Source organism: Podarcis tiliguerta (genome assembly GCF_965153285.1).
Source record: "Podarcis tiliguerta genome assembly, chromosome: 14".
Classification (NCBI taxonomy): Eukaryota; Metazoa; Chordata; class Lepidosauria; order Squamata; family Lacertidae; genus Podarcis; species Podarcis tiliguerta.
Genome location: NC_139547.1, coordinates 28,416,545 through 28,434,150, shown reverse-complemented (window position 1 = coordinate 28,434,150; position 17,606 = coordinate 28,416,545). Strand labels below are relative to the sequence as shown.

General features: G+C 48.4%; 1 protein-coding gene and 1 long non-coding RNA gene across 4 annotated transcripts in view; one reads left to right on the top strand and one right to left on the bottom strand.

The window, feature by feature from the left end:
• Positions 1-78: 78 nt before the first annotated feature.
• The window catches only part of ZNF710 (zinc finger protein 710), a 21,896-nt gene continuing 4,368 nt past the window's right edge, over positions 79-17,606 (bottom strand). For all 3 annotated transcript variants that reach the window (XM_083412011.1, XM_083412012.1, XM_083412010.1), the window contains 4 exons: positions 2,366-3,821; positions 1,750-1,941; positions 1,151-1,325; positions 79-906 (listed from right to left, as the gene is read on the bottom strand). In XM_083412011.1, the coding sequence (XP_083268137.1) occupies positions 737-906; positions 1,151-1,325; positions 1,750-1,941; positions 2,366-3,790 (1,962 nt within the window). In that variant the 5' untranslated portion in view covers positions 3,791-3,821 and the 3' untranslated portion in view covers positions 79-736. The remainder of the gene's footprint in view (positions 907-1,150; positions 1,326-1,749; positions 1,942-2,365; positions 3,822-17,606) is intronic.
• LOC310663892 lies at positions 9,705-16,018 on the top strand. Its single transcript, XR_014504640.1, has 2 exons — positions 9,705-10,801; positions 11,700-16,018. It is a non-coding gene; the product is annotated as an uncharacterized lncRNA (long non-coding RNA).

Below are 17,606 nucleotides of genomic sequence, written 5' to 3'. Positions count from 1 at the left end.
GGGGAAAGGCAAATCTCAGCCCCCCTTGAACCTCTCCCCACACACCCTGTCTTTTGCTTCAGCACCAACTCATCTGGCCCTTCTTCCAAAGAGTATTCCTTTATTGCTGAACTTCTTCAGAACAGAAAATAAACACAGTAGATCTATGCACAAGTGGGACAATCCACCTTGTGGAAATGACATAATAATTTAAGATTGCCACAGGCTGCACAGGGATGTTCTCCACAGCAGGCTGGCTTAACTGCTCTGCCAGGGATAGGGGATGGGCAAAGGGGCACTCAAGATCCATTTGGTTTTGGGGCAGAGACCCTGCTGTGTGTCCCCCTCTTTTTTTGCGCAGGGCAGAGGTAGTTTGTAAGAGAAACATACAGGAGCTGATCCAGTTTGGCTCTGCAGTACAGCCTGGTGTCTGTAGCACTGAGCCCTGGCTGGTCCTGGCCTATCAGCACCACTACAAGGCCTTCCGCTTCTTTGTGCTGGGTGCAAGGTGCTGTGGGAGGTAGTCTAAGGCAAGTGCTGCCCCCTCCTGGTCCTTTCAAGCTGGAGAGAATAGTACTGCCAGCCCAGCAGCAGAGCCCAGTCTCAAGGGTTGGTGGCAGCAAGACTTCCACGGATCCAGTGCAGGACTAAACGGCTGAAGAGGGCAAGAGTATCAAATTCCGTGCTGCCCGAACAGAGCTTTTTGGAGGGGGTGGAAGCAGCTGCCTGTCCCCTTCTTCACCCAGTCTGCCCCAGGCTACAACATGCTGTAGTAGGCCATTTCCTTCATGGCGTGTTCGGTCAAGGAAGACTCGTTGGCAGGGTTCCCCACCACCCCATAGTCATACGAGTTTTCCTCCTCGTAGTCCTCCATCTCCTGCTGTCCGTCCAGCTCTGCATGATCACCTGCCAGCTCCAGCATGGGATCTGAGGGGACAACAGGACAAGAAGTGAGCAGCACCTGGGCGGTAGTGCTGCAATGGCAGGCAATGTGGATTCAGCACTGGCCACCACAGCCTCCTTTGCCAGCATGCCAAGACAGCCTGCAGAGGGAGCTGCAGTGCAGCCTTTCAGCATGAGAAGGCTGCCTCTGCCTCTCAGGGCTTCTGGGGGCGGGGCGGGGTAGGATGCCTTAGACCCATCCCTCCAGCTCCCTCCCCACCCCACCTACCTTGGCTGTCCAGGCTGATGTCCATCACCCCATGCTTGACCTTCATGTGCCGGCTGAGGTTGCCCTTCAGGTTGAACTTGCTGGAACAGTAAGGGCACTTGAAGGGTTTGCTGCCTGCGTGCAAGTGCATGTGGCCCAGGAGGTTGTACATGCGGTTAAAGGATTTCCCACACACCTGCGGAAGGTGGGGTGGGAAAAGGAGATGATTACCTGTCGGCGGAGGTTGGGGCAGCTTGGACTGTGGGCAGCAGGGATGGGCTTCACCTGCTTACATCCACCTCAGTTCCCCTTCCAGGCCAACGGCCAAGAACCAGGATCCGCTCCACACTCAGCTCTGAAAGCTCTCAGCAAAATAATTTCCGGGCTCAGTCTAGGCAGCTGGCAAAACCGGAATGACTAAGCTGTGCTTGAGAGGAGGGTGGATATGTGGACATCCAGTTGCTCATGTGGGAAGTGTGTTCTGGAAATGACCACTGCCCCTCTGGGAGTTGAGTCTGGCCTGTCTTTGCAGGCTCTGCCACTCCGCTTTGCACTGGCAGCAGGCTCTTCATATTCCACCACCCGCAGCAGCTTCTGCTCTTTGCACTTCCGCCACCTACCTTGCACTTGAAGGGCTTGACGGGTGAGTGGACGATCATGTGGGTCTTGAGTGTCTGCTTCTGCACAAAGGTCTTGAAGCAGATGTGGCACTGATAGGGGCGCACACTGGTGTGGATCAGCATGTGGCGCTTCATGTTGGCCTGCAGCGTGAACTCTCTCCCGCACACTTCACACTTGAACTCTTTCACGCCCTGAAGACAACAGCAGGCAGGTAACAAGGCTTCATTGCAGCCAAGAGGTACCACCCAATCCCACCTTGGTCAAGGAGGACAGTGCTAACCATGGTGATTTCATACTCAGTAGTGTTTGGGGGATTTCAGAGCAAGGGGGAAGAGACCAGGGCACTTTGGATCCCCACTCCCTCCCTCCTATGGAAGCAGTTTTAACCCAAATTGTGGCAAGGCCTCTTTTTCAGAATCCAGGTCTGTGGTGACCAAGGACAACAAAAAGAGCAAGCCAGCTAAGGTGAAGCCCTTTGGGTACCCCTTCAGGGCACTGCAGGTAGACAAACACACTCCTCTATAAAAGCCCTTAGAGCCACAGATGGGAAAAGGCTTCGGTTACCCAACAGCCCCCCCCATGCCCTTCAAGCTGGTGCTCTGCTACCTGGCCTACCTTGTGGGTCAGCGAGTGCTGCTTAAGGTGATGGATCTGGCTGAACTCCATGCCACACTCGGTGCAGACGAAGGGCCGCACGTTCTGGTGCTTGAGCATGTGGTTCTGCAGCTGGCTACGGTAATGGAAGGACTTGTTGCACTCTGGGCAGGGGTAGAGGGTGGGTCCCTGGTGGGTGGCCAGGTGGCGCTTGAGCTGGGTGAGGGTGGAGAAGTCCAGGCCGCACTCCACACAGACGTGGCAGCGCCCGCTCTCGTGCTTGCCCTCATGGGCCTTCAGCTCGCTGGGGTAGGCGAAGCCGCGGCCACAGAAGCGGCAGCTGTAGGGCTTGATGTCGGAGTGCAGCAGCATGTGGCGCTTGAGGTGGCTGGTCTGGGTGAAGGCCTTGTGGCACACCTGGCACTTGTGGGGCCGCGTGCCCTGGTGGGTGAGCAGGTGGGTCTGCAGGTGGCTGGGCTGCTTGAAGAGCTTGCTGCAGTGTGGGCAGGAGTGAGGCTTGATGCCGTTGTGGCCCAGGATATGCGTCACCAGGTTGTACTTGGACGTGTAGGACTTCTCGCACAGGCGGCACTGCCAACGCTTCTCCACCAGGTAGGAGTCGTCTATCTGGACGTTGATGTCCAGGCGGTCCAACTGAACCTTCTTGCTGTGCTCGCCATGGGCCTCCACCTCAAAGTCCAGGGGCTCCTGCCACACAAAGCCCAGCTCGCTCTTGCCCTGCCCAGGAGGAGAGTGTGGCACAGGATGCTCCAGATTGATCAAGGGAGGAGGAGCACCAGCCTGGAAGCCGCAGTCACTGGAGAAGGCCTCTGCACTCCCCGGAGTGCTGTCCAGGCTGGCTTGTGGGGTGCTTGGGAGCCTCTCCTCATACCCACCCAGGGACAGCTCTTCTGGAGCTTGCTGCCGCAGGTGCCGCAGGCGTCGAGGCTTCCTGTTGAACGTGCTGAGATCTATCATCTTGGTAGCGCTGCTCTGCACCGTCTGCTCACAGGGGGACTCCTCCAGGCTCACAGGGTGGCTGCCCATCTGCTCCTCCTTGCCCTCACTTGCTACTGATGCTTCGTAAGCACCGTCTTCCTGCCCCCACTCGCCCTTCTCCGGCTTCACTTTTGGCACCAGCCTCACAGGCGGGCGCTTCCTCCTCCGGGCATGTTTCCCAAAGGAAGCCTCTGCTGCTTCATCCTCCTCCACTGGCTCGGCGTGACCTTGGCCTTCATTCTCCAGAGGGCAATGGCTTTCCGGCTGCTTCAACTCAACCATGGACATGCCGTCGAGCCTGCCTGTGAAGCTGGAGAAGAAACCTCCGGGGCTGACGGTGGCACCAAAAAACTCGTTCTCAGTCACCAAGCCCAGGACGGCTGCTTGGGCCAGAGACAGCACCACCACAGCATCTGTCTGTGTTCCAGAGTGGGCAAAGCGGTCCATGGCTCACACCATCAAGGACAGCTTCTGTTGTCTGCAGGAACAAAAGGGAGAAAGAGAAGCCATTACCTTGTTGGCCAAGCAGAGGGCTGTGGGCTGAGATAACCCAGTTGGCCGGCAGGGGCCCTAGCTGGCAGCTCCAAAATCATGGCAATGGAAAGCGGCATCTACTCTGGACACATCCTTTAAAATGAAAGGAACACCAAAGGGCAGAGCTTAGAACCTGAAAGCATCCCTTGTTTGGGAGCTAAACAGATATTCTGCACTCCTGAAACTGGAGCAAAACCTGCAATCTAAACATGGGTGTGCTTCCCTGGCAGAATGAGGGATGGTGGTGGTGGGAATGCCTAGTGGCCGGATGACAGGCCAGACATTTGTATCCTTATCATTTCCCAAGACTAGCAGAAACCATATATTCCATAGAGCCCTGTACAATGGCTCACTTGTGCTGTGTTTATTCTTTATTGTAAAGGGCTCAGGGTATAGAAAAATCTTGTGGCCTTCTATCTGATACCTGGGGGGAAGGCTTCTGCATGCCAGGTCAGGAGACTCCTCAAATGTGGCAAATTCTGCACTTCTAGAAAGAGCAGGCAGTCTGACGGGTGCACCTCCCCAGGTATTGGGATGTTGTCACCTACCAGGTTGGGCTGGTTTCCTTTCTACAAGAAAGGGCACAGCAGCCTCCTTGGTTGTGAAGGTGGCAAGCAGGGCCAGGCAGGACTCGAACCTTGGAGGCAGCCCTTAGAGCCCTAGGACCCCCTTCTCAGTGTGTGCTTTTTGTGTGACTGGGAAGCACCAGAAAGCTAAGCCAGAGAGAGGAGAGCATGGGGGGGGGGAAATACTGCTCCTTCCCCCAGTATGGGGCTAGCAGGACCAGAAGAGCCAGAATAACTGTTCCTCGCCTGAAATACAAAGCCAGTCTTCCTGGGTGCAGAGCAGAAAGACAAGCCAGGCTTGGACTAACCCTGAGGCAAAGGGAACAGCTAGACAGAACAACCTCAGAACTTCCCACTTTTGAACCACTGGAAATAAATGAACCTCATTCTCCGCCAGAGCTGCCTGCACGCGGGTGAGGATGGCTGGTGCAGAGAAAAGAAATGTGAACAAGGGAAGACAAAAAGAGGAAATGGAGGGGGAAAAGATAGCAAGAGGCAGGTGGGGGGAGGAGGGGGAAGGAGACAGCAGTGTATGGAGGCAGCCAAAACAAAGGAGAGAGGGGAGGAGGCAGGAAGGAGAGAGGAGGAAGGAGAAGAGAAGAGGGGGCTGGCAGGCAAAGGAGAAGAAAGGAAGAGAGAAGGAAGGAAGGAGGCTGGGTATGGGGGAGGATTAGAGGAGGCGGAGGCGGCAATGAGCGCAGCAGGGCCAAGAAGGGGCCCATCAGGTCACCCAGAGACAAGCAGGAGAAGGCCATGTAGTGACCCACAGGCTGGCCTCCGTGCCTGACCCATTTTGCATGCAAGCTCCACCACAATGCAAGGAGGGCCCCTGTTAAGCACACTTTCATGTCAATGGGCTGTAGAGGCAAAGGGGAACAACAGTATTGATTCCCTCCTCACAGGAGGCAGCCTTGAAACTGGAGACTGGCCATGATGGCAGCCACTTCTGTGCCAGCCGGCATGTCCTGGGCACAGAATGGTAGCAATCCTGAGCAAAGGTGCCAGAGGGGAGCCCACCTAGAATTATTGATTGTGGGCATAGGCAGCTTTTTTTGGGGGGGGGTGTAAGCCTGTCCAGCCACTTCAGCCTTTAAAATCCATCTGCTTCTCTCATTCACCCTTTAAAATCCATTGCCTGCCCTCCCTCCCTCCCTCCCACTTCCCTTCCATTTCTGATTCTTGCCTCTTCTCTCCATCTTTCTCTCTCTCCCTCATTCTTTCCGTTTCCCTGGCAACGCCTCTCTCAGCTTGATAGTTCAGTCCTGTGTGCCTCTCTTATCTCCTCTCTCTTTCTCTCTCACTTTCATCAATCTCCTAATCTCCTTCTGTATTCCAACCCCACTCTCTCACCCACCTCCATCTCCTCTAATGTCCCATCTCAGCTTCCAGGTGACATTAGATTTGAATCACATATTTCGGTGGGTGGGTGGAAGAAACTTTCAAAGCCAGGCTCTGCAAGGTGTATGGATTTTGGATGGAGTCCCTTCTCACTGGCTACCTCCCTCTTTAATCCCCAAAGTGTGTGGCTGACCACCCACACCAAGACCCACTTTCCTACCTGAAGGGGACACTCTTCACACCAAGCCAACCTTCAAGAAACCAACCAGATCCAACTGCTACGTAGGGACAGCCAGGATTGCTTCCCACAGAAGCAGGGACATCATCACCATACAACCAACCCAGGTGCAGGTTTGGCTTCCAGACAGGTGTGTCCCTGCTGGAGAAGTCACACTCTTTCCCCAAAGCAAAGTGTTAGCAATACTACAGAAGACAATTACTACTAAAAGGCACTAATTCAACAATGAAATTCAGGAGATAAGAGGCTGGGAAGTCATAATGAACAACGGGCCTGTATTCTTGGCATCCTGCCAGAGCTCAAAAATTGTGATTAACGTGGCTATTGGGGGCTAGTCAATGCTTTAAGCAATGCACATCTAGAGATCTACAAACTTGAGATCACACAACTGTAAGTCTTCACTGCTGCTTCCCACAAAATTGTTCTCTGCATTAGCACAGAGATCTCCTAAGCTCCCTCCTGAAGGTTCACCATGAAGGACAAATTGTTCTAAAGGCAGCATCCAGCACCCAAGTGGGCCCTGCACCCCACAACTCTTGGTGCAGAGCTAAAAGAAATGGGTGATGTCAGAAGTTGCAAAGAGGGGCATCAATGGGGTCTATCCAGGAAAGCAGCCATGCCTCTTGTGTTTCTAGTCTCTGCACCAAAATGCCCAGGACAACATAATAAAGAAGAAAAGCTGCCAGTATTTTAGCATATTACTGGAGATGTGACCACTTATGAATATTTTTTTTTGGGGGGTGTTTGGGGCTGCGCTGTTTGTGGGAGAAGAGGCAGGAACAAAATAAAGATGGGTTTCTTTTTGTCGCCCTTGGTTCTCTTGCTTGAAAAACAACGTTTGCTGAAATAAATGGAGAAAGACTTTCAGGTTCCTCCTTTCTGAAACGACTTCTCTTCCTACATGTTCCCTGTCCTCTCTGAAAATAGAAAAGCTATTTTAAAAGAAGCAACCAAAAAAAAAAAAAAAAGGGAACTGAATAGAGGAATGAGGAAAGGGGAAAAAAGAGCCTCTAGGGGGGTGGTGGAGGGAAACAGAATGAAAAGAGATGAAAAATAAAGGAGGGGGAAAAGAGAGAGAGAGGCAGAAAAGACTCTGAAAAGAAAGAATGCTTCCAGCCTGAATAGATTGTGCATGGAAGGGGGAAGAGAGAGAGAAAGAAAGAAAGAGAGAGAGAGAGAATGCTTGAAAAGAAACAGCTACACAAAATGACCCTTGATTCACAGGCTGTGCCAATCACCACAATGCAAAAGTCTTTTTTTCTTTTTTTTCACATTCTCCCTCTTTCCAGTGGAGGCGGAGGGAAAGAGACTTGATTCTCAACCTAGCAGAAAATAAATCTGGCCAAATGGATGGTGAAGCGACTTGTAAGAATCCTTGTTTGAAAAAAAGCACACACAATCCAATGAAAAATAAATAGGTTCTTTAAGAGGAAAGCTTCTGCTTTAACAAACAAAGCATCCTACAGATTAGGAGAAGGGCTCTCTCTTATGGGAAAATATTCAGAGGCAACAGAAACAGGGACCTGCTTGTCAGAAACACCCAGCCTTGGAGCTGGCAGAGAACAAGTTGCTTTCCATTGAACCTCCAAACTAGACAACAAGAGTCTGTCTGGGCATGTGTGTTGGTGAGGAGATGAGGCCCTTTGCCTGGTCCTCAAAGGTCCCATGCCATAAAGAGAGAGACAGAGAGAATGAATGAGAATAAACCTTGAAACCCTTAAGCAGCCAAAACAGCTCAAATATTTTTCAACAACCTCTCAACATTTCAGATTTATTGCAACTGGACCAAAGTGTTGGTTGGTCAATAGAAAGAAAACTGTGGTCTACTGGCCAACTTTGGAAGGGTTCTGCGTCACCTTCCTCACAGGTGGGTTAATGCTGGCAGGGCTCATCTTCCACCCAAGAATTGCTAGAGTCAGAGCACCAGAATAAAAAAGCATTGGGTTTTCAGGAATAGCAAGGATGGGGTCTTGGAGGGTCCATAACTTAAGTAATGGAAATCATAACTCAGAAGAATTACACACTTGGAAGGCAGTATCTTTAAAGACAACTGAGGATTTGTTTTTAAATGGAAATAGTAAATCATTAGTTGGCTTACAAGGCTATGTAAGTTTACAAAAGCATTTAAAAGTAATTTCTGACATGCACAGCATTGCTAAGCTAGTCTGTTGAGGGCTGCAATTTCCTTGCTCAGTTGCTCCGCATGCTACACAATGACTGGGAGGGAATGAAGTTCACACAACACAACCACCCCTCTGCTGTCTATTTAAGTCATAGCATTGTTGTCAATGCTTCTCAAGGCAGACAGGTGTGTCAGCCCTAACCTGCAGCAGGTCAGACCTACAAGGCACATCATCATTTTAACTTCCTGTGGATGTTCCAGTGTGAATGTCTGAGCTTTATTTCCCAGACCTGAACTCTCTGTGATACAGTGTTAGAAACATGCACAGCAAAGGAATGCCATTTGAAGCCAGATCTACCAGCCACAGCTGTGGACCAGCAAAGACAACGTCTCTCCCCTTTCACAACAGTGGACTTCCTCCCTGCACAATGTGAAACCCAATACAGGAGTTGAGGGAGTGGGGGAGTACAGGGAGATCCATGCTTCCTCATGTAAGCTCCACAACACAGAAGGTGAAGGAATACAGTGGTGCCTCGCAAGACGAAATTAATTTGTTCTGCGAGTTTTTTTGTCTTGTGAATTTTTTTGTCTTGCGAAGCACCACTGTGTATTGACGGTTTCCCATAGGAATGCATTGGCGGTTTTTTAAAAAAGGCGCAAGACGTTTTTGTCTTGCGAAGCAAGCCCATAGGGAAATCCGTCTTGCGAAACAACTCAGAAAATGAAAAACTCTTTCGTCTTGCGAGTTTTTCGTCTTGAGAGGCATTCGTCTTGCGAGATACCACTGTAAGTGGAAAATGCTTTAGAGCTGGAGTGTACTGTCCCAGTTTGACGCATTGCAATATATTGTCAACTGCATCAGCACCAACACACAAATGCTTTTCTAGGTAATTGATTGATATGGAAGTTAGCAAGACATTGAGATTGAAGTCCCTATCTTAAAAATGAATTGCATGCACTCAAACTTGAAGAACCAACCCCTCTGCCGAAAGATAGGAGTGAAGAATGCATTTCAAATCAGCAAGTCTGCACAACAACTTAAGCCATCACACAGAGGATCTCTGCAGAAAGATAGGAGTCAAGAATGCATTTCAAATCAGCAAGAGTCTGCACGACAACTTAAGCCATCACACAGAGGATTTGCCAAGTTCAGCAGGTTGGAGCAGCCACCACAATGGACTTTCCCAGAGCACAAACTAACACTTCCTATATCTGCTGTATTCAAAATTTATCTTTTTAAAAGGAATCCATAAAAGCTTAGTTTGGAAAACTGAGAAATGCATAATAGAGCAGCCTTCCCCAACCCAGTACCCTCCAGATGGTTTGAACTACAATTCCCATCTCAGCCCCAGCCACCACAACTGTAGGATGCTGGAGCTGATGGGAGCTTCAGTTCATAACTTCTGGGGGCTGATGGGAGTTACCGTCCAAAACATCTGGAGGGCTTGAGGTTGGGGTGGTTATAACAGTGGGCTAAGCTGGCTGGGCCCTCCGCCAATGACCAGCAGTTTTTGTGTGTGTTTGAGTTTATAACTTTATTCTAACAAGACAAGTTCTGCCTGGGCCTGGCCAACAAGGTGTTCTCCAGGTGTTGCTGGACTCTTCCCTGACCACTGGCCATTCAACTTCTGGAAGATACTGCACTGGTTACCTCTGGCATATGGTATGGATTTGGGGAATGTGTGATTTCCAACTGCACCAGGAGGAATGACAGAGCAGCCATCACAGGACATTTGTCATCCCTTAGCTGAAATACTGAATCATACAGGGTCTGCATGGACATGTTAGTTCTGCTCCTTGGTACCACACTTACTTGAACGAGAGGATCTTTTGTAAACTGCTTTGAGAGCCTCTTAGGGGCTATGAAGCAGGATATATGCATTTTGAATGAATATGTCAGGATCACCCAAGCAACTGCCACTATACTGATTCTCTGACAGACCCAGTTTTCTGGCTTTCATCCCAGCAGGTCTCACAGTCCTTTCACCTCAACTGACTGTCTCATACATCATGGTGGCAGCACTCAACCCAAGTTGGAACATAGGAAGCTGTCTTATATTGAGTCACAACCTTGATCCACTCAGCTTGGAGTTGTGTACACTGACTGGCAGCAGCTCTCCAGGGTTTCAGACAGGGGACATTCCCATTACTACCTTGAGATACTGGAGAGTGAGACATTCTGCATGCAAAGCGAATTCTCTACCACTGATTGATGACCTCTGTACAGTCTGAAAGGTCTGCCACCCTAATGATGCTTGGAGTCTAAGTAGGCAGAGAGTTGAAAGGGTCATTAGCCCTGAGCTCTTGCAGGAACTGTGGGAGATTAGCAGCCAAACCTAAAAAAAAGCATATTCTTACTAGTTAGCAAAAGAAGGAGCGAATACCACAGAGCTGTATTGCTGATAGGCAGATACTCAGACCATAGAAATACAATTGGTAGACAGGACAATTGGTGTCATTTCCCTTCCTCTCCTGGACAGGAAAGAGCATATAGTGCTTCCTATTCCTCTCTCCTCTCTTCTTTTGACCAGCATTGGATGCAGGCATGCATCTGCTTGCTTCAGCTTTAGGCACATGCCTGAAGCTCATTGTATTGTATATATATCTTTTTCCTGCATAGCTTTTACTACTGCCATTGCTGTGAACCAATGCAAGATTATGTGAGTAAATTATATTTTTAAACTTTGCAAGTTGTTGGCTGATTCTTTGCTAAGCAGGGTAAGAAGGGGGAAGCCAGCTGGACTTGCCCAAAATAAGACATTGCAGCCTAATTCCTATGCTTTTAATTTTGCTGCCAAGGATGGGATTTTGAAACTCTGTTCAACCTACACATATGGCGCCTGGATAGATAAATTGCAATTAATATATCCTCTCCTATCCATTAAAATCCATCCCACAGGAACATGCTTCCTAGTCCCCTTCCTGTCCTGAGGCCAGCTTAACAGGACTGAGATAGGGAGGACATGGCGAAGCCCTAGTAATAAAAAAATACCACACATGGCAAAGTTATAGCCTTTATTGAATAGCCTTTGGGGAAGTGGGGGGTGAGATAGAGGCCTAAACAAACATAGGCCTGTTTTCAGACTGGTAGCCCCAGCTGGGCTCCTGTGCCTTTGAAAGTTGCATGACAGATAGCAGAGTAGCAGGAGTTGTGCTGCTTACAGAAAAAGAACTGGAAGTGTGGGGTGGTCAGGTGGGAAAGTGGGCAAGGCTTCATAGCTGTGTAGAAAGGATAATCCCAGCAGGTGCAGCTTTCCTGGAAGCCTGCATGTAGCTGGGCATAAGGAAGGCCCTCTTGTCCTCTTCCTCTGTTAGAGAGCTGTGAAGGGAGACACACAGAGAGTAAGGGGCAGTGATCAGCAACTGGAACAAGTGAGCCCTGGATGCAGAGGTGGTGATTGTGAGGATGACAGCAAGAGAGGGAGTGGTGCCACTTAAGCAGTCATCCAGCCCCCTTGCCTCAGTCTCCCCTAAGAAGTAGGCAGTACACACCCCTTTCCCCTGCAGGGGGCTTGCAGCATGTGTGCAGCGGCTGTTTGTTCTGTTCCCCATGTCCAGGCTGTGATCCTGCAAGGCAAGAGTTCTTGGGCAGGATCAGCATCCTCCAGCAGAGAACACTTCGGCATGGTGACCCTCATGTTGCCTGGATGGGAGATGCTGCTCCCCGCTGGTCCAGAAGAACGAGGCTTCCAGCAAGAGGTGATGAAGACAGCTGCAACACTTAAACTTAGTAGCTTGCTTGTGGGGATGCTTTGTTCTGGCCTCCCCAGTTTGAGAGAGGGAGTAGAGTGTTTTGACCTGAAGTCCCAAGACAAAGTACCTGTAAGAGGTCTGGGAAAGAAGTGTTACCAATGTGCTCTTTCTATGCATGACATGAGATCAGAGCAATAAAGTCTCATGACCCGTCATTTGAGTTGTGGTCTTTCTCTCCCTGGGATTTTGACACTGATATTGGTGTGCTGTGATTAGATTCTGTGGCATCATGAGTAGGGCAAGAGGGTATGGGGAACAGTGGCTCTTACTCCAGTCCACTGAGTGGGTGATATTTCACATACAGCTGTTCTGTAGTTGGCGTTGCGGTCAGGACTTTTTTCTGGCATTGGGGCAGGAAAAACATCTGAAGCACTACAAGGTTCAGCATAATTCTGCTTCTCCCCAGTTCCATCCACATCTCAGCATTGTTTTGAGCTTATGCTAGAAGAGTTCTGCTGGTGTTGCAGGTGTGTTGCTGGTATCTCTAGTCCAACAGACATTATCTTCAACTTATGCTAGGACAGTGGGGCTTCCACTGTACCTTATAGCTCCCATTTGGCCTAACTTGATTATAGGATTGTGCTGCAAGTGTGTTTTGTGGATTTGCCTCACCCTTATATTTCAGTTCAACTACTTTTGACTGTTGGAGGTATTTACAGCACACAAATTTAACATGGCATTTTGTTTTCACTTATATGAACCAATAAACATGCCAGGTCAGATCTCAAGTGATTTAGGGGAGTGGGAAAATTTGAAATTTCATGGAAAACTTCCCACAAGACTAGAACCAATTAAACTGATTGACAGTAGGGCCTGGATAGATGAAAGCAGTACCTCCTCTCACAACACATAATTAATCCACAGATTTTGCTGCCTCAAGATGTAGCAATGACAAATTCATGGCAGAGAGGCCTATCAACTGTTATTAGCCACTGGTATCTCCATGTTCAAGAGGCAAAGGGTCCACATAGCTGTGGGAACGGTCTCTTTCCTTCATGCCTGGGCTTCTGGGATTCCCAGGAACATCTGTTTGGCAGTGGCTTCTGCTGGAGACAGGATGATGAACAAGGTGAATTCTTGGTCTAATCCAGCAAGGCTTTCCTGAGGTTCCAAACTCCTCCAGGGACATAGATTTCACAATCTGGGGCATAGTTCTGCAACCCCAATAGATCACAACCTGCTCACACTCTATTGTGCTAGCACTAAAGAACTATGCTCAAACAACAGAGGCATAATGACCAACAACCATGAACTGTAGGAGAGTCTCTGCCTTGGGTTGTTAAAAACTTTTTTGAACATTTCTGATGGAACTTTTTTTTGCTTGTTCCACACCATCCCAAGTTGGATTTTATTATCAAACTTTTTCATAATGAAGGGAAATTCACATGCAACGGGAAGCCAGTCGGAGATGATCTTGAGACCAAAATGTGAGATCAGAATACTCCTGGAGCTTATATTTCTAAATATTGGTCAGTGGTTGCAGACCACAGAATGGCAGGCAAGAAGAAGATATTAGAAAAAGGAACAGGTGTGACAGGGGAATTAACTCAAAAGGCTGATAAGAAGCAGAGGTGGGAATAATACTCAGCATCCAAAGAACAGAGTGCATATGTGACAGCAAGCTTGAAAACATCCATATTTTAGTTTTTGAGAACAAGAAAGCAGCAGAGTAAGTTTAGTGAACAAAGACCTCTGCAAGGGAAACATTGCTCTGTTCTCCCATAGGCTCACTTCTTTTAATTTCAGTGCTGTTACCCAGGAACACACAGAAGCCAAAGTGCCTTTAATCTCAAGGGCTGTAAGAAGATCCACAGAACAGCTGGCACACTGGATCCTGGGAGGGGAATAGCTCCCATGGAAACACCCCCCCCCCCACTGCAGACATGGCTAAAGAACTGGGGGGGGGGGGTTGTATAGCAGTTCTCAACATTTTTCAGCTGGACAGGCAGGGGGAAGGGATAGGAAGGAAAACCTCAGAGCAAAACAGCTACAAAGCTGATGGGACTGAGAAGACCTAGTGTCTATGCAACCTGAAGGAAATTACACCAAAGTACATATCTGTGAAGATAACAGAAAGACAGAAAATGTGTCTGTGGCAGGAATACTGTAAAATATTTGAGTACATGCACCGGCAACACAAGACAGACAGTGAAACAGGAAAGATAAAATTAGAACAAGCCAGCATTCTTCCTTCTGTAATTCTAGCACTCCTTCCTTCCTTCCTTCCTTCCGTCCTTTTCATTCCTGCATTTGATCACTTGGGATAGCCACCAAAACTGCAGACCAGACCTTCACTGACAGGTCCAATATTATCTTTTTGGATACACTGAAAGCATTTTAAATGTTTTGCTGGGAAACCAACTACAATATCACATGCTTGTGTGTTTCTGCTCCTGAAGCTAAGTCAGTGGAATTCTATGAGAGTTTCACATCCTGAATTCTTGATAACGGTTCCCCACCTTTAACTGATGCTTGAAGCTGCAGCTGTAGCTGCTTTGAGGACCAAGAGAAAGTGAAACTCCTGCCTGGGAGAACCTAGCATGATGCTATCAAGGCAAGAAGCAGTGACTGTCAACCCTTTCCATACAGAGGCCAGTCTTGCTACACTGAGCACTTCCAGGTTGGCCTCAGAGCCAGAGATTGCCCACTGTCTCCTGACTGGCCTCCCTCTGCCACCTAGCCATGCCATAGTAATTGGCTGGACCAGCACCAGCAACTTCTTATATGCTGATTAAAGGTGGTCAGGAGAGGGGGGTGGGAGGAAGGCTTACTTCCTCTGATGGGAAAGGGCCGGAGGAGGTGTTGAAGGAAATTAGCTAGTGTGATAAAATGTTGTTACAAAATTACATATTACTGATGATGATAACTGGGAATAGAAAGGAAGGGGATAAGAGAGGAGGAATGTAAGAGAAGGAATGTTAGAGTGATTGTAACAGGGCTAGAGAGGAGAGATTGAAAATGGCACTTTTTGTGGGGGAGAGGAAGGAATAAGGTTCAAGTTGAGTGTGGCAGGAGAATGGAAGATAAAATTACAGAAGAGTAAAAATACTCTGAGAAGCATGTGAGGGCAGAAGGAGAAAGGAAAGGGAAAGGGAAAGGGAAAGGGAAGGTATACTGCATTTAAGAGCCTCTAGATTAGCATATTCTGCCTAAAAAAAAGAGAAGACCTCACAATCTCACCAGAGCAGATGTCTGTACTTAGCTTAAGGAAAACTGAGCTGTGGAACTCCTTGCCATGAGGAAATGTCAATGGCATAGAATCTAGCAATTTCCAAATATGGATTAGATACCAGAAAATGTCTGCAACTGCTATGCCAAACTCGGCTTTCACCTCCTACCACTTTGTGACTGGTGGGTCTCAGTAATTTTCAGATGTCTAAAGTGGGCCCTGGGGGTAGAAAGTTTGAGAACTCATGCTCTGCAGGTATACTCAAAAGTTTAATTGGGTTCCATGGAATGGTCTGCCTCAGGAGGTGGTAGACTCTCCTTCCTTGGAGGTTTTTAAGCAGAAGTTGGATGGCCATCTATCGTGTATGCTTTAGTTGAGATTCCTGCATTACCAGGGTGGGTGGGTGTGGACTAGATGACTTTCGGGATCTCTTCCAACTCTACAATTCTATTATTCCTCCTGGAACTTCATTCTCCACACCACCCAGGTATATGAAGCTGCCATATACTGAGAGAACATTGGTCCATCTAGCTCACTACTTTCTACACTGGTAGGCAGCAACTTTCCAGGCTTTCATGTAGGGTTTGCTCCTAGCTCTATCTGGAGATGCTGGGGACTGCACCTGGGACCTTCTGCATGCAAAACAGTTGTTATACAGTAAGCTACAGCCTTTCACTATAGTGAGCCGGGTAACTGGTTCATGTAGTTCAGTATTTACAATGACTTGCAGTTGTTCTCAAAGTTTCAGATGGTCTTTTCCTGGCCCTATCTGGAGATGCTGGGGATTGAACCTGAGGCCTTCTGCATGCAATGCAGGTGCTCTGCCACTGAAGTATGCCCCCCCCAACAGTTCAAGAACCACTGCCCTACAGCTTAGCTCTGAACAATCTCTCTCTCCCTTTTTCTGGTTAACCTTAAATTCTATACCAATAAAACCTTGTAGCACCCCAAACAGGGGGGGGGGGGGGATTCAAAAGTCTCCAGTGAACTTTCAACATCTTTTCTAATTAGACACACTCCAATTATAAAGATTCTACTGCAAGAATAAAGGAAAAAATTAAAAGGAGAGAAAGGTGTGTGCATTCTCTTAGAAAAGTGATGCACCATTTTAGACAACTGGGTCCCTTCCGACTCTACAGTTCTATGATTCTAAGCATTTCTCATAGGAACGTCACTTTCCAATGACATGAAAAGCTATTAAACTGCAAGCTATTCCACACAGTAGACCATCTCTGAGCTCCATAAGGAAAAGGCACTGACCTCTTGAGGCCGACCCGTGGTACTCTCTCTGAGCCTCAGTTCCATAAAGGAGTAATGATTACTGAGATAATGTATGTCGGGGGTGGGGAACCTGTGAGCCTCCAGATGTTGCAGCTCCCATCAGCTCTGGCTGGCAGGGACAAATATGATGGGAGTTGGGAGTACAGAGCTGGGAGAGCACTGCTGCACTTAGGTCTTTTTTGCGGGCTTCCCAGAGGCATCTGGATGGCCACTGTGAGAACAAGGTGCTCAACTAGATGGACCATTGGGTTGATCCAGCAGCCAGGCTCTTCTTATGTTCTTAAGACCAGAACATCCACAGGTTCCCCACCCTTGATATATGCAAAGTGCTTTAGTAACAGTTCCATACAAGTACGGCAATTATTAACAAAAACAGTAACATACTTTATATGGGGAAATGAAATCCTTGCTTTAGTGGTATACATTACCTAATAACTTATCTAATACCATAGGTATTGCTACCTTCCTATGAAACACCCTCCCTTGTTAGAGTTTTCCTCTCAAGCTATGTCAGGAAGGAGGCACCATCTTCACCAGGCAGTCATTTTACAGTCACAGCCAGTTGCAAATGTAGCTTAAAGAGTTACAGACACCATTCCAAAAGCAGATCGGAAGTCTAAGGTTGCATTGATTAAAAGGTGAATCTTTGATTTTCTGCCAGGACAGAGTTGCTTTGAGACAGTCCTTGGAAGATGGCAAGCAAGCAACCTTTTCTGTGCTGCCTGCTGCAATCGATCTGGGGTGCCCCACACAGTGCATACCTGATACTCAAGTGCCAACAACACTTTAGAATTTAGATGTGAGTTTTTGTTCACACTGTTTAGCCTATACTGCAAGGATCATACCCTCCATTCAATGAGACAACTGCAGCTGAAGCATTTCTGAGATAAACCTTTGATGTTGCCAGTGGGTATGGGGGGAGCGATGGCAGCGGGGGGGGGGGGGGAATCATCATTGGAGAGGTCACCATCCATCAACAGAATCATCTGCTGCTTTACCACCACTAGTTTCCTCAAAGTATCTAGATAGTACTAAATTCTTCAGATAGTTCTGGAAGTGGGATAGGAAGGGACATGGACAGGGCTGGGGAAGGTGCCCAAGAGCACAGACCAGCCCACTCTGCAAGAGCAGCTTCTATGGGCAACACCTCTGAGTGTTTTTAAGAACCATCTCAATGACACAGACCTCAGCAGGGCAGTCAAGGAGAGAGAAAGCAAAGATGCTGCACAGAATGACTCCCATTGCACAGCGCAGATCCCAAC